The sequence below is a fragment of the Primulina huaijiensis genome, chromosome 10, assembly GCF_012295235.1.
Source record: "Primulina huaijiensis isolate GDHJ02 chromosome 10, ASM1229523v2, whole genome shotgun sequence".
NCBI lineage: Eukaryota > Viridiplantae > Streptophyta > Magnoliopsida > Lamiales > Gesneriaceae > Primulina > Primulina huaijiensis.
In genome coordinates this window covers 17,832,380-17,848,810 of record NC_133315.1, presented here as the reverse complement: position 1 = coordinate 17,848,810, position 16,431 = coordinate 17,832,380, and the positions used below count along the sequence as shown (strand labels likewise).

The window sequence follows — 16,431 nt, the reverse complement described above, 5'->3', positions numbered from 1 at the left end:
AAAAAAAAAAAAACTAAAGCAACACATATTTAAATAAATGAAGAATTTTTAAAATAATAAAAAAATACAATTTCTTCTTAAAGATAAATCACATAATATTTTACAAATAAATTTTTTTTTGAAAAAAGATTTGGTTGCTCGATTCATCATCACGGTGGTCTATCTTTCAAATTATTGAATTTGAGTTTCAACTCTTATTTTTTGTATATGATCTCGATTATCGAGTCACTTTTTTAAATAAGAGATTTGCCAAGTTCTAAAATGAAAAAAAATAATGTATTTTTTTAAAAGAAATAATAAAAATGAGATGCCCACGCACATTAATTTTGGAAATCTTAATTTTTTTAAAAAAATTTATATAAAAAACCCATCAAATTGTGGTATAATAAAATATTTAGTTTTTTATTACACAAAAAAAATGGTTCTTGGGATAATTATATCTATTTTTCCTTATGTTTTTATAATTACAAAAAAAAAAATCAAACTATATATAAATTTTACATTTGTCATTTGATGTGTCAGAAAAGTAACAAATAAATTTCATAATTTCTAAAATACAAATATGATGGAGATGTTTGTAATTCCATCATGTTCGTATTTTTATTTTATATTTTTTAGGAATGTTAAATGTAAGAAAAATACAAACCTCAGAAGTTGACGAATTGTACATAATGTTAGAAATTATCGGATTTATTTTTACTTCTTACAAATTTTAAAATGTTATATATAATATTTACATAAAATAGATTTTTTTTAAAATTAACATTATATTAGCTGCTTAAAATTTATTGAAAAATTTTCCTAACAAAATTTATTGAAAAATTATTACTTCTTGTTGAGTTTGAAAATAGATTTCTTTTAGAAAAGCACGAATCTTATATTTTGATCGTTAAGTCAATTTTGATGGTAACAAGTAAAGATTTAAATATATCATGTTAACATTTGAAAACATTTACGACAAAATTTACAAAAATCTAAAAAAAATATATTTAAGAATGCTGTCACGACCACACCATATATTAGCTTAATAAAAGGGAGACATATTACATATTTTAATTAAAGACTATATTATTATACTTACAAATTAAAATCTCCTATAAATTGTTAAGATTGAGATTTGAACTTAATTCAACCCCAAAATCTAGCTCAACGAAGAATATTGTCCAAGTCCATGTATACAACTATCATGAAGTTAATTCTTAATTCATCCGATGTATAACATTTGACACACTCTCCTCACGTCCAAAAACGAATATCCGGAACGTGAAGTTTACAAAACATTATCGAGTGACTCATAAGGCAGTCCAACACATAATAGTGAGCTTTGACTCTAATATCATATTAAGATTGAGACTTGAACTTAATTCAACCTCAAAAATTAGTTCAAGTGGGGATTGTTCAAATCCATATATACAACTCCCAATAACTCAATCCAATCGATCTAAAACATTTAACATAGTATAAGATATTTTTTCGGGAAAAAAATACAAATATATACTATATATATGTGTATATAATGTTAAAAATTAACGCAAATAAAGCCAAAGATAGAGTGAATGTTGAAGAATATATAAATATTTATTAAAATATTAGATATGAATCTAAATAAAATTTAGGGACCGGTACAAAATGAAAGCAATGGGAAGACAAATTTGAAGAGGAGTCACGTGGGATACTGGTAAATAATAATAAATAGCTAACGCAAGGTGCAACAATCTTTTGGGAGTTTTGAGCCCAATTGGAATATTCAATGCATATATTCCATAACATAATTATGATTTATAACAAAGTTTTCTTAAAAAAAAATTGAAACAATTTACATAACAAAATGATTTTACGTAAGAACAATAATTTTACGGCCCTCTAAAAAAAATTTGATATATGTAATCGTGATCCGATAGAATATTAAGATTGAGATTTAATCCTGTATATCAATTATATTTTGGTCCGCTGTGATATCTATTCCGGCGCATCTTCTGATCACCTTTGCCCCACCTCCAATTGGCTGTGTGTGTGGGTGGGTGGGTGGGGTGGCATGCCGGATCGGGAGAATGTCAAATGGACTTTGCATTGAAAAGATATCCAGAGTCCTGGCTATGATCGAGGAGTGGTGTCTGTGTGTGTTGGGTGGGTGAATGACATTAAACTTTTCTTTGTCTGTTTATCAACAAACGAATTCGGTCTCGAGATGATTGATGCAAGATTTTATAGCTTTTTTTAGTACAATTTTTACGTGTGTGTCGAACCTATGTCTCTCACGTAAGGGTAGGTATGACAAATACTCGGGTTGGGGACGGTTTTGTCAAACCCGAGACCTGATCTGACCCTGACAACCCAACGAGTCTGATTAGAGATGACAAATGATCGGTTTCGGAATTATTTTGTCTAACTCGACACTCGACCTGATCTGACCTGACCTGACCCAACAATCTGATGGGTTCAATTCGGGTTGGAGCCGTGGATCTTTCGAATTTATTTATTTTATATATTTTTTCAAATACAAAATAAAAAGTTTAAAAATTGATTAATGGTTAAAATTATTTTTAAAATTTATACTAATAATAAAATATTATCAGTTAAATCTATCCATTTTATTCAATTAAAATTTAATTATCAAGTTTTATTTAATTAATAATTAATAAAAAAATGTATAATGGGAAAACAATTAAACTTAAAATGATCGTATATTAAATTAACTTATTAGTTGTTTCGTCTATCATCATCCCAAAAACCGGTCGTGTTTCTTTCCATCTATCTGATTTTTGGACTTATCTGAGGAGTGAGAGTAAGGGATGAGTGATATGGTTGTCACTCAGCAAATGAGGACCATTCAATCACATAAATAGCAAATTCACATGATTTTCAAAAATAAAATAAACATATCATGCATAACAAAATTCATATCACCTGCATAAACATAAGCATATCTTGACCTAGACACTGAGATTCTTCTTAACTCCTATAAGAAGGCGATGCCATATAACAATTACAATCATACCGTGTAAGGGCCATAAACATACCGTGTAAGGGCCATAAACATACCTCATATTGAGATTTTCACTCGTATACAGTTGAATCCTCACAGTGCTAAAATATAGAACATACGACAATCGTATCAAGAAAGAGTAGAATAAGAATTTCACTCGACCGTAACTTTCTAAAAACGAAGCAATACATAACCGAAATTTATACTTTTAAGCTCACTTACCTTATATCTGGATGAAAATTTGAAGAACGATTTCGTTGCTAGGATTTTCGAATCTTCCTTTGACCTAGCTAGACAACAGCAGAACTTCGATACTCTGTAGAACTTTGGGGAGAAAACTCAAAATCTTGAGAGCACTTTGAGAGCAAATTCTCGAAATTATGACTGAATTTTGGGTGTGAATTTTCGAATGAGATAGGGTGGTATTTATTGGTGACGATGTGAAAATTTTACCATAATTCGGTTGATATTTCTTCCAAAACTTTGAGACAATTCTTCCATAATTCGAGATGTTTCTTCCATATATAATATCATATCATGCTTGGAATAACATGTTCACCAATTAATTTTCGAATTTTGATGTTGAACTGGATAGTTGAATGTAGACTGCTTTCTTGTACAAATCATAATATACATAAATTGCATTGAAATTTGCTAGCTTACTTGTTGAAAAAAATTGCACTGTATGTAATATTTCTTCCATATTTGATAGATATCTCATCCTTGATTTTCGAGATTGGTACATATCTTCCACTGTATTTCGAATTTCATGTATTTATTAACTTGAAAATTTTGAATATTATACATTATTTAATATTTTCGAATTTCTTATTATTTAACATAATTACAAGATTTCAAAAATATAATCTTATACATGTCTATGATTAAATAAATAATTACATCTTCAAAAATTTGATTTCTCACAGTTTCGCACAAGATAGATCGAATTCGGGTCGGAAATGAGGCTTAGCCCGCCCTTAGGGATGCCACAAGTTTAGGGAGCGTGGCTGCGTGGGAGCCGATCCTTCAACTTGGTGCATGTAATTGTTGTTAACAATTAACGTTTAGCTAAAACTAGAGTTACTAATTGAGGCACGCGAAAAATAATGAATTATCCCTCCAAGCTGAAAACGAGATACTAGAGGAACACGTCTTAATTTATCTGCACAATCCACCCTCCAACATGTAACATCTCGAAATTATCAAACACGATGTATTTTAACTTTTGGATTCAAGTTTAAGATTCAAACAGTCCGCGAGAACACGATCACCTGGAAGCAAGTCACGATGGAAAGTATGAGATTGCTAAATGATTTACGTAATAAAATAACGTAACGTAACTCTTCGAAAATAAAGGGTTCTTGGACAGTGAATATCAGAGCAAAGACGCTCAAAGTTGCTCAAGACAGGGAACTAAGCTTCAATCCCAGAAAAAGTAGCTTCAGATGAAACTGGGCTGGGGTTTGAGATGGGTAGTGCCTCAAAGTCCAAAATGGTTTGATGTCTACGCGAGTAGAAGCATGAATTTTGTAAGATTGGGTATGGTGAAAACACATACCTTGCAAGCCTTTATCAATGGTCTAGCACAGAGGACTTTGCCATGTTGAAAAATGATAGACACGTTAGTTGGTCTGAGCAGACACAAAGGCACAGTCCTTATAAATAATTTATGCATAGATTGTACTACCACCGTAAACCAGTTAAAAAACGATACAAGGTTGGTTCTTTTCTAAATCAAAATTATTTGTCCAGCTTTATCTCTTTCTTGGATGCAGTTACTTTGCTTGTCGCAAAATGTTACAGTATGTTAACAATTGTTTCATGGTTTAGCCATTCCAAACTTATAGTGCCCCTGCAACCACGTTTACCAGCAAGAACCAGAAATATTGAGCTTAAGCTCTTCATTTCCCATCTCCAGNATTTGGAAGCAGCTTTAAGAGTATTGAGATATCTAAAGTCTGCGCCTGGCAAGGGAATTCTACTGACAGCAAATTGTTCCTTGTTATTGACAGCTTATTGTGATTCGGACTGGGGGACTTGTGCCATGACTAGAAGGTCCATAACCGGATATTGTGTTAAGCTTGGAGGTTCACTGATTTCATGGAAAACAAAGAAACAAGCAACTGTATCAAGGTCATCAGCTGAGGCAGAATACAGAGCGATGGCTAATACGACATGCGAGGTTGTTTGGCTGGTTGGCATTTTAAAGGATATGGGATTAGAGTTAACACTTCCAGTTATGATGTATTGCGACAGTACTTCGGCTCTACACATTGCAGCAAATCCGATGTACCACGAAAGAACGAAACATATAGAGATCGATTGTCATTTGGTTCGAGAGAAGATACGTGACGGGTTAATCAAGACTTCGCACATCAAGACTGAAGAACAACCAGCAGATTTGTTCACCAAGGCCTTGAACAAAACACAACATCAGAATCTCTTGTCCAAGCTTGGAATGCTAAACTTATTCCAAGCTTGAGGGGGAGTGTTAAAAGAGATTAATTATTTTGTAAAAACGTGTTTTTCTGATATAGCACTTTAGTTTTGTATATAAGAGGTTAGTTGTCGGTTAGTAGTTAGAGAACAACATTTTTCTTTCATATTAAAATTCTGGAGCAATGGTTCTCCGTTTTTTCCTTCTCCAATTTTGATTTCAACACCAGTTGTTCTTTTTGGATTTGAAGAGCTGAATCTGCTACAGATTTTCTGCACGAATGTATGTCGATGCTCTGTAGTGTTGAAATATCTCCTAAGCTGTATGGGAATTTCTTAAGTTTCCAGCACTTCTGTATAACCAGTTGTTCAAGCTTGGGAAAATGCTCGCTCAACATGTTCCATCTATGAATTTGTAGCGCTTCTAGCTTCAAGAATTTGAGCTCCTGGAACTCATCCTCATTGGTCTTCCATTCTTTTCCATCAAACCAAGTATACAGCAATTTCAGAACCTCAAGTCTCGGTAATCTCCCTATCATTGACATCTCTATTGAAGACAATTTGAATTCACGTAGAGTCAGTTTCTTAAGACTTACAGGAAAGTTGATCCTGTCCGAATACTTGAACTCGCTATCTAAGCGGGATATATGGAGTGATTCAAGCCGAGTAAGGTAATCTAGCACAAGATATCTACGACACCTCTCTACAGAATCCCACAAAGGTCTAGTTTCACATTTCAGCCTGCAAAGGGAGGGTAAGCATTTCAAGATTTTCTCTTCATTCTCATGAACAATTCGAAGATTACAAATGCTTTCCAGGCTACTCATTTGCATGTCCTTTTCCACAATTACGCATCTAATGAAAGATTCACTGAATTGTGCATGCTTCCTGATGCGAAGATTTCTCAATTTCACCAGATTCAGAAGCGTCTCTGGGATTTCTATGGTTCCATAGCCATCAAGAACAAGAAACTCTAGTTTTTGAAGGCTACATATTGATGGTGTTATGTAGTTTACCATCAATTTCACTTCCATGTATCTCAAATGAACCAGCTGCTCGACTCCAGTTAGATCAAGATCTTCTGCTTTTCGCAAGTCCTCAGGACGTTCTGGTGTGGACAAATCCAGGACTCTCAAAAGTTTTAGCCGGGAAGAAATTAATGTAACATCTGGCCAATAACCAAACCAAGAGCGGACGTGATGACCAAAAGGTCTTGATTCGGTATGCATGGAGTCATGGTGGATACAAAGGCGGTGATGCCGCTCATATATTGAAAATCTACTGCAAAATTACAATTATTCATCATCAACCCTAAGTATAGTATGCTAAAGTTGAAAAGAAAGTGAAAGAAAAAGATGAAGCTTACTGTTTGATCAAGTTTAGAAAGTTATCTTCTTTTGCTTTTCTCAAGCACATCTCACGCAATAAATCATGAATATTACATGATTTGATTCTACCATCTGGTCGTCTTCGGGTTAGCTCCATCAGATAATCTTCTGCTACCTCATTTAAGCTCTTCTGTCCTTGTTTTTGAACAAACCCTTCTGCAATCCACAGAGATATTAATTTCCAAACTGAAATTTCTCTATGTTCCGGAAATGCTCCGAAGTACAGAAAACACGGCTTCAAATGAGATGGTAAATGTTCGTAACTAAGCTCCAGTACGCTCATCCACTTGTTCGGGTCTTTAGAAATATGAGAACTAAGGCTTTCAGCAACCTCACTCCATGAGCTCTTTTTCTTGTCCATGTTTGCAAGAGCTGAAGCAATCACAACTACAGCTAGAGGCAGTCCTTGACAATGTTCTGCAATTTTCCTCCCTAAGTCTACCAATTCTTGAGGGAAATCATTTTTCTGGAGCACCTTTTTCCAAAATGAAATTCCCAACACTGTTCATTCGACAGAAAGGGGAGTTGATGAATAATGCTATCTGATGGAGCCACATCTTTATGTCGACTGGTGAGCAATATTCTACTTCCGTTTCCATCACCTGGGAGATATCTTCTGATGTCATCCAGTTCATATGAATTCCATACATCATCCAAAACAATCAGGTATCTCCGACCCTTTAAATTTTTGTAAAGCTCCACACCCAAATTCTCAGTCGCCATACCTATTATTTTGTCATGCTCAAGGTCACTGACAGTACTCAAAAGGTGGACTAATAGATTTCTTCTCCGATATATCTGAGAAACAACACACCAAGCACAACAGTCGAATCGCATGACAACTGTAGGATCATCATACAGTTTCTTGGCAAAAGTGGTCTTGCCAAGTCCAGGCATTCCGAATATGGAGATGTTTTGTAGCTGTTTCGGTCCTCCAGTTAATTGATCAGCAATTTTTATTATCTCATCCTTGAATCCTATGATGTCATCAACTCCAGTTAAGTTTTTTATTTGTGGTTCTGTCTCTACCTTGGGATCTCTAGAATTTCTTGGAGCTCCAACAACATAATTATTCTTGATTTTAGGGGTGAGATACCCAGATAGGAATATCTCCAACCAAAACTGAGTTGATAATATATCTGGAATCAACTATCTTCATGATTTCTTCTAACCCGATTGAGGCAAACTTAATCTTTGCAATGATATCAGAAATCCTCAGGGTAAAATACCAGATGGGGATATCTCTGGCAAGAAATGAGTGAATGAGGTATTCGGCTTCATATGTCATATCTCTGACTCGTTTCTTAAACTCTATATCCTGCTGCTCCTTTAATATTTCGAGGAATGATCTCAAGAGCGTAACACCTTTTGCAGATTATTGATTTCATATCAAACATCAATAATCAGATCACTCTTCTGACCCACCAAATGCTCAAGGTCATCAAGTAAAGTGTCCATGATAAAGAGAGAATCGATTGCAGTGTTTGGAGCAGCACAATTTGGCTTCTTGAAGACTGTGATGCAATATCCTTTAATCTTCTTTTTCAAGAATTGGAACTTTTTGATCAATCTAGGGAGTAAATATAACCTCAAATAGCTTATTTCCTCATACCATGAATTGCTGGGTTCTTTCTTGCTACAAAATATTTGATGTCAGTTGGCAAAGTTGACCGGAATAATCATGCCTGGTTTTGGTTGTTGAAGTCCCATAATAAGTTCATTAAAAAAAAAACTTTAAACAGCATCAACTGGTGTGGAAGAGCTGAAAAGGAGAGTAGATTTGAAAATATTATTTCCATCTGCCAGTTAAGAACCCCTATAAAATACATTAAACCAACCCAACCAAATTGCTGTAGAGACATTGAATATGAGGGAACCCAAGTTTGACTCTCAAATTCTTATAAATATAAAGATGGATTAAGCAGCTCATTTTGCTCTCCACCTAACTTCTATAAGATAATGCCTCTTCTCGTCTCGTTTGAGTGTGATGAATAGAATATAGACAAGATGCCAGCTTTCACCTGATGAAGAACTCTATTCTTAAATAAAATGGATAGAAGCTACAGGTCTGCCTCCTGCTTATTGAACATTTAAGTTATGAACTTTAAAAAAAAATCCAAAATAAATGCAACTCCTAAACGCTATGTATTTCTTGATGTTAACACCCTCACAAGGACTGAGATGAACCACTTATATTCTAAACATGTGTACGAACCCGTAAAAGCAAAAAAAACCATATTGTAATAAAAAAAAATGGTTATAAATAGAAATGAAGAGCAATAGTTTAATGTTGTCTGTGTCAAACGTTTTCATTACTTGTAATAATGATTCAAACGTTCCAAGTCAAAGCAAGTAGGTAGCATGGTTGGCTGCCGGTTTTCTATTCTTCATTACCATTTACCACTCCCATATCTCAGATATGTCGCTTAAATTGAATAAAGAAAATACAACACCAGCACTCATATTTGCAATAGCCAAATTCTCTCTCTTCCTCGTTGTACAGCACAAGGTTCTTGCGTGAGTATTTGTGATATATTTGCTGGTGTTAGTTTTTTGGCAGTTCTTGGCTTGGTGTGGAATTTTGACGCGGTGCTAAATTATAAACCCGTCTTTCCAATATCGTCATTTCTCATTGGGGATCAACAAAATAATTTTGGCAATTTTTTTTTCCTTGTGAGTTTTTCCTGTAGTTTTCATGAAATCTTTTGCTGTGGTTTTTGTGATGAAAATATGAAGAATAATTGTATTGGGTTTTGCTTCAAGACAGAAGTAAAGATGGGAGGGCGGAGTTCGAAGCAGTCTTCAACAAAGAATCCTTATGCTGGCAGGAGCACAGGTCAAGAGAAGCAGTATTCTCAGAGGCAGAAACGGCGAAATACAATGGAGGAGGGTCGAATATTAGTGAACGAATCCCAGAAATTGCCAGCTCCTTATGGAAATGTCAGTAATGACGAATTTTATGATGGGATTCCGCAGTATAGGAGGAGTAGTTTATCCCTGAAATCAAGATCATTAAGGGTAAACAATTGCTTCTGCTTTCTGTTACTATGAGTTGGATCAGAGTGGATAAATTAAGCTTTTCTTACTTTGTTTCCCATTATAGTGATGAGGGTCGATGTTAAATTGCCGCTCTACGCGATAAAGCTTTCGAACTTGAGAGCTATGCTTGCTCTGAGTTGATTGGTTCTAAGCATGTTTTGATGTCTAACATTAGCATTCTGGAAATAAGCCACCTGTTGAAACTTCTTGTTAGCTACGTCCATATGTGTATGCCGTTGCGATGATTGTATAAATCTCTTAGTCATTTTAGTTTGTCCTGCGCAATGAAAGAATCGTTCAAAGGATCCTACTTGTACTAAGCCTATCCATAAGAGAGTAGGAGAAGATGGTGTTTGTTCATTAAATTATTGAGTTTAAAAGAGGAGGATTCAAACTCACCACTCCTGTGGTTCGAGATTTTTAGAGCAATTTAAATTCTTTCAGAAGCGAACAAAATTTTGCAATTTTTTGAAATGAGAAAGGATAAATTGGTTTTAGAATGGCCCTATTTTGTAATATTTCTTCCTCTATTAAGAATATCAATATTCCAAATGTAGCAGGTTTCAGAAGTGAGTTCTCTTTTGGGGAGAGCAGGCAGTGTTGGCCTTGAAAGGGCTGTTGAAGTTTTAGACACACTAGGAAGTAGTATGACCAATCTTAACTCGAGCCGAGGTTTTGTTTCTGGAGCATCAACCCAAAACAATGAACTCTCAATCCTGGCATTCGAGGTTGCCAATACGATTGTTAAGGGATCAAACCTTATGCATTCGCTTTCAAAACGAAGCATACGAAAACTAAAAGACGTGGTGCTTCCAGCAGAGAGTGTTCAACAATTAATATCAACAGACGAGGATAAACTTTTGAAGATTGTTGCCACAGACAAGAGGTTGGCTATAAAGAAACATGATTGTTATTTGTTAATTTTGTCTTCTTCAATAAAAAGAGAACGCGTTTAAGTTTACTTTTACACAGGGAGGAGCTGAAAGTTTTCTTGGAAGAAGTAGTTCGCTTTGGAAATCGGTGTAAAGATCCACAGTGGCATAATTTGGCCCGCTTCTTTGAGAAGTAACTTATCTGTATTTATCTACGTATCAGAATCTTATGTTGGTCGTTAGTTTTGGATTTTTTTAATGAGTGGACGCTAATTACTTTGTCAGGCGTAGTAGCGATCGTAATCCTCAGAAGCACTCGAGAGAAGTAGCAGAATCCGTGATGCAGCAACTGATGACTTCGGTTCAACTGACAGCCGTTAGTATTATCTTTCTCCGCATCATATCTGGAATGCCAACTTCTAGTTTCACTAGATTTCTACCCTCAGTTGCTATTAAGTTTCTTGTGATTTTTCTTCGAACTTGAAGTCCTAAAGTAGCATCCCACAGCTAGCCACTTGGGACACATGCTTACTTCTCCAAGAATTATTAAGGATTCATGGACAGCCATATATCAAAATTCCTTCTTTCTATATAAAGAAAATCATGTGAACACTTCCGTTTCGCAATCCGTAACTATGTCATACTTCCCGGTTTCTTAATTTTCAGTCATGATATTTGAACAAAATTTCAGTGTACGAACGATTTCGTTCCTTGATATATTCCTAGTAAAATGCCTTGGCAGTCATATTATGGTCATGAATGGATATTTGAGGAATTAACAATCAAAACTCGTGTTCATGTCTGACAATTCTCAAAAGATTTTATATTTTTCTTTATCTTGAAAAGAAAGACTTCATAACGTTGACATGAATTGTTTACTGGATAAAAAATATTATGCTCACATAGACTGTTCCCCCCCACTTGAATACGTATTTTTGTGATATTTGACCGGACAACATGCTATAGACTACGTTGGTTTTCAGGAACAAACTCAAGATCTTTGTCCAGGTGGGGTGCGATTCAATGTTTTTTTTGGGTCTGTGAGACTTCAATTTTTGTTAAAAATCACATAAACTTTGAAATTTTTGTTATTTGAGAGGAGCAATTGCTTATATTCTTCCCCTCTTTAGTCTGCCTCTGTTGGTGTTTTCCACTGACGATAATATACGAATATACATCATTCGTTTGAGTTGCCACCGAAAAGATTGAACAAAGCAGTGCTTTCTGTCATCAGGAACTATACCAGGAACAGCACGGGTTAGAAAGGTTTGAACAAGATTTTCTTCTCAGGCGTCTGGAAGAATTTAAAAACAATCCTTCACAAAAAGGTCACTCCTTGATCTTCAGTGCAATAATCCTTGTACATGTTCTTTTATTCTAGTTTTACTTTTTTTCTCAATTTACGTGGATGAGGAATTGTCATTTCTTATATGTAGTGATGACCGAGTGAGATGAACCCCGTCTATATAGCCTGAACTGTTGAGAACAAAACACGTTAGTAGTCATTGTAACGTTCAAGTCAAGTAAGTGAATACACAAAAGAAATAGAGTACGATATAGATGAAAATATAATGAGTGCCCACTGATCATGACTCATTTTTTCCTTTTTTATTTTTATTTTTTTTATTTTACCTCTGGTGGGAGTATTTATGAGGTGCTGGGATCGTGGATCATCTCGAGATGCTCGGGTAGTGGCCACCGTGTAGGAATGTGGTCCATGTTATGATTTCCACGATCTACGAACATGGGGTGAGAACGGATCTTTGGATTTTAGGTGGACAAGGTCAACGATCATTTTGATTTCCAGTCCTCTTACGTTGCCCTGGCTCGGTCCGGGCTGATAGGAAAAGAGTAATCTTTCCTTACCCGCACGATTTTTCCGGGTGGCTATGTGACCAAGGTAGCGTTTGTGATCTTGGGTAAGCATTTCCAATACACCCCGATTTAGTTCGGGATGACCTTGCCTCAGTTTTTACTCTTACGTCGGAGTCCAAAGATGACCCATATCAATAATGGTTTTCATTCTTTCATCACAATTGTGTCAGAACATTGAAAATTTTGAACTTATGCGGTTATCATGTACATTACAGGGGATAGGGACCACAACCTAATCATTATGGCAGCAGAATTGAAAAGCCAAAAGAAGCTAGTGAAAAGTTTGAAAAAGAAATCGCTTTGGTCCAGAAGAATGGAAGACGTAATTAATCCTGATCTTTGGCTCAGGAAAAAATAGTCAGTTTAAGGGAACCAAGATTAAGACTAGAAATTTAAAATTTTTCCCACAGGTTATCCTTATTTGATGGCAGGTTATGGGGCAGCTTGTAGATATTGTGCTATTCTTGAACCAGGAAATAAACAATACGATGGGCAATCCAGGTAAACTCCAATCTTGAAGAAGGTGGTATTATTCAGTATGTGACGAGTATCTAAGATTTACGTAAAGTTAGCCCTTCCGGGGCGTCCCGATGATGAAACTTTGTGATAAGTTAAATGGTCTTTCCGCCTCTCGTTTCTTCTTGTCAACGTGTCTTCTTTTGATCAGCAGTAGTAGAAGGAAGAAGACCAGAAAATGGGTCGAACAGTAGCCAGCAGACATTGGGGGATGCTGGACTTGCCTTACATTATGCTAACATCATTCTTCAAATTGATTCGATTGTATGCTACTACTATTGTTATTTTTCTTTTCAACTTTTTTCGTCTATAGGCATTTCTTAGCTCGTGTCTTGCATGATCAGGTAGCTCGTTCTAGTTCTGTGTCTCCAGAAGCCAGGGACACTTTGTATCAGAGCTTGCCACCAAATGTCAAAGCTTCTTTGCGACCCAAATTGCAGGCTTTCAAAATCGAGAAGGAGGTATTCGTTGGAAAAATAATGACTGGAAACGAAGTTTCTATACATATTTAAATTCTTTAATGTCTTCTCCGCAGCTCACTGTGACAGAAATCAAAGATGAGATGGAAAAGACTTTGAGTTGGCTCGTTCCTACTGCTACAAACACTGCTAAGTAAGATTCTAAACCTTGTAAAAATAATTCTTCCTCTTTTTTTCCCATTTACCCACAGTTCTTAACAATGTCTCGTTGATTTTGTATCATAGAGATCATCATGGCTTTGGTTGGGTTGGAGAGTGGGCCAACACAAGGTTAGTATTTTGATTCTGTTTCAAATATAACGTCAAGTAGTGTCTTTGTCATCGAAATGGAAAAAAAATACGCCGATTTTGAATGCAGGTCGGAACAGAATCGCAGGACAGCTGCTGCTCCAATTGATGTTATGAAAATTGAGACGCTACAGCATGCAGACAGGCAGAAAACAGAAACTTACATTCTTGATCTCTTGTTATGGCTAAATTATTTGGTTAGCCGATCCAAATCTAGGCCCAAGGCCATTGGCATCGCAAAGATAACCCCTCTCAAGGAATCTGAAGAACAACCAATTGACATGAAAAACGATTCAGTTTCATCACCATCTTTGTGCAAGGACGATCAAGAGCTGATACTTGACAAAACTGACACTAGACTTGGTGGTGATACACCGTTGGATGTGATTGATAGAGTTGAGATCGAGTTATCGCTAGCAGATGTTGATTATGGTGGTTCTTGGTCATAACTGATAGACGATACCTATCTTTGGAACAACTAATGCTTAATTGAGTGGTACGATTCAGTTTCATGCAATGACTTTGCAGCAAGAATTGGTTATGTTGTGGTTTGTGCAGCATTGAATCTTGTAAAGAAGATACTCTGTGAATATAAGCATTCTTTTTGTATATTTTTATCAAGGTTGATACGTCTTTTGTATGTTTTCTTGACAATTGTTCGCTTGTCTTCAATATCATAGACCAACTTTTCTATAAATCCAATAAAACTGAATAACTACAAACGCTAATATTCAAAACAAATTAATCAATCAAATCTCAACATCAACCTAAACACCAAATAACAGCAAAGGAAAAATTAATAATAAGTTCATATTGTAAAGAATTCCCACCACCAGAAGTTCCTGAAGAGTCGGCAACATCCTTTAGTCTCATTACTCTTTCGACCATTTTCCCCTTCTCAACTGAGCTATCAACAACTCTATTCAGTTTCTTCAACCAAACATCGTAGTCGACCTTATATGGTGTCCCACACAGATTATCCACATAATCTGTAAATGCCTATAACAGAGGCGAAGCCTCCCCTAGCTTCTGCTCAAAAATACGTTTTGACCAGCATTTCTGCGGCCATTTCAGAGCTGATTTTATAGAATCTTTCTGTGGCATGGCTCCACCGGAAACAAAGTAAATAAGGTAAACGAGGCTCTCCACATCAGATGAGGGGCAAAACTTACTTACCATGCTGGTGTGAATGACTAGAAGAAAACTATAAGTTTAATGAAGGGCTATCTTTATCCTCCAACACGGCACGTCTATAGAATCTTTCTAAATCAGCTCAGGCCACATGTCATTTTAAAATAAAACTTCAATTTTTCTTTGAGTTGTTGAAGGTGGTACATGTTTGTATGGTGAAAGGCAGTTGAAAGAACCTCAGTATTTTGGATTTTTTTTTCTTTGTACCGAATCTAATGACCATAATTTGTCGCTGTGTGAAATCAGAGTTTCTTGAATTAGGCTGAATTTCTCCTACCAGTTGATACTTAGTTTTATGCATGTGTATATTCTGACAGAAACTTGTTGCATTTGGCGGGGATCATGCTGGTGGCAACGACAAGATAAAGCAGTTGGTTGATAATGTACAAGGATGTACTAACAAAGTTGAAAATGAAGATAAATTATATAAACCTTGGGGCTGATATCAATATATTGTCTCTTCATACTCCATGGTATCTTTTGCAGAGCTTTCTTTACCGAACTTTAATGCTGGTCCCTTCGACGTAGTGAAATTTATGGAACTGTTCAGTTATGAATTGATTGAGAAGCATTCATAACATTACCACATTATGTCAATTGATTACTTATCTTGCAACTTAGTTTTGTTCTATTCATACCAAGACTACATTAAAGTATTCATTCTGATCTCATCACTGTTAAATGATTTATTTCCATTTGACTTCTTCTTACGATGGAAACTTGTTACTGAAAGTGTTCTCTTTATCGCGCTCTCCTTTATTTATGGCTTTGATCTTATCATTGTGACACTGTTGATCCCTTTAGCCATTGTGTTGAAAAACAGACATTTATTATCCAAATTCAGTATGTTTTTGGAGAGACTCCATGTGTATAAAAAAAAATATTTTTCGAGATGTCATCTCTCTGCCCGACGGGTCTCGAACATTCGGGTCCTAAACAAGAGAATTCTTTTACAAAGATGAGATGCAAACGGTCAGGGAAGAAGAACAACTACTTCAAACTAGACATTATTTGTGATTTAAGTGAATCGTTGTGGCAAAAAAGTCTGAATCCATCTGTGTGGTAATCGTTTTTCATGTATTTGAATTTTAAAGCATGAATCAAAAGTTATTTGATTGTGCTTAAAATTTATAGATTCAGATTTTTTTAAAAAAACTTTGTCCACATATGAGAGATGGATTCCAAGAAAACTCAACATTTATTAATTTGACTCTTTTTTCCTCGATCAGGAGATTTTGGTATAATAGTTTATGAAAAAAGAGTGATAAAATACATCTTTTTTTTAAAAAAAAACAGTGCGCATAAAATAAAATATTTTTGGATGAAAAAATTGGAACGATCCCTTTGCAGCCTGTTGGGTT

The 16,431-nt window shown here is 35.4% G+C and overlaps 1 protein-coding gene and 1 pseudogene across 2 annotated transcripts; one reads left to right on the top strand and one right to left on the bottom strand.

Moving 5' to 3' along the window:
• Positions 1-5,586: 5,586 nt before the first annotated feature.
• Positions 5,587-9,273, bottom strand: LOC140985961 (putative late blight resistance protein homolog R1A-10; annotated as a pseudogene).
• Positions 9,165-14,531, top strand: LOC140986247 (protein PSK SIMULATOR 1-like). 2 transcript variants are annotated; one of them, XM_073454352.1, is made up of 13 exons: positions 9,165-9,327; positions 9,578-9,828; positions 10,410-10,735; positions 10,822-10,914; positions 11,007-11,097; positions 11,956-12,049; positions 12,812-12,918; positions 13,028-13,097; positions 13,264-13,376; positions 13,457-13,573; positions 13,648-13,724; positions 13,817-13,861; positions 13,950-14,531. In XM_073454352.1, exons 2-13 carry the CDS (start codon positions 9,586-9,588, stop codon positions 14,326-14,328), a joined length of 1,755 nt encoding a protein of 584 aa, XP_073310453.1. In that variant the 5' UTR covers positions 9,165-9,327; positions 9,578-9,585; the 3' UTR covers positions 14,329-14,531. The 2 variants fall into 2 exon arrangements, with proteins under 2 accessions (XP_073310453.1, XP_073310454.1); XM_073454353.1 differs by having other exon boundaries at positions 9,166-9,327; positions 13,267-13,376.
• Positions 14,532-16,431: the final 1,900 nt, after the last annotated feature.

Coding starts and splice junctions, on each gene's coding strand:
- LOC140986247 (XM_073454352.1), top strand. CDS start 9,586: ATGGGAGGGCGGAGTTCGAAGCAGTCTTCAACAAAGAATCCTTATGCT. Junction 9,829..10,409: donor TGAAATCAAGATCATTAAGG/GTAAACAATTGC, acceptor CAAATGTAGCAG/GTTTCAGAAGTGAGTTCTCT. Junction 13,862..13,949: donor GGAGAGTGGGCCAACACAAG/GTTAGTATTTTG, acceptor TTTTGAATGCAG/GTCGGAACAGAATCGCAGGA.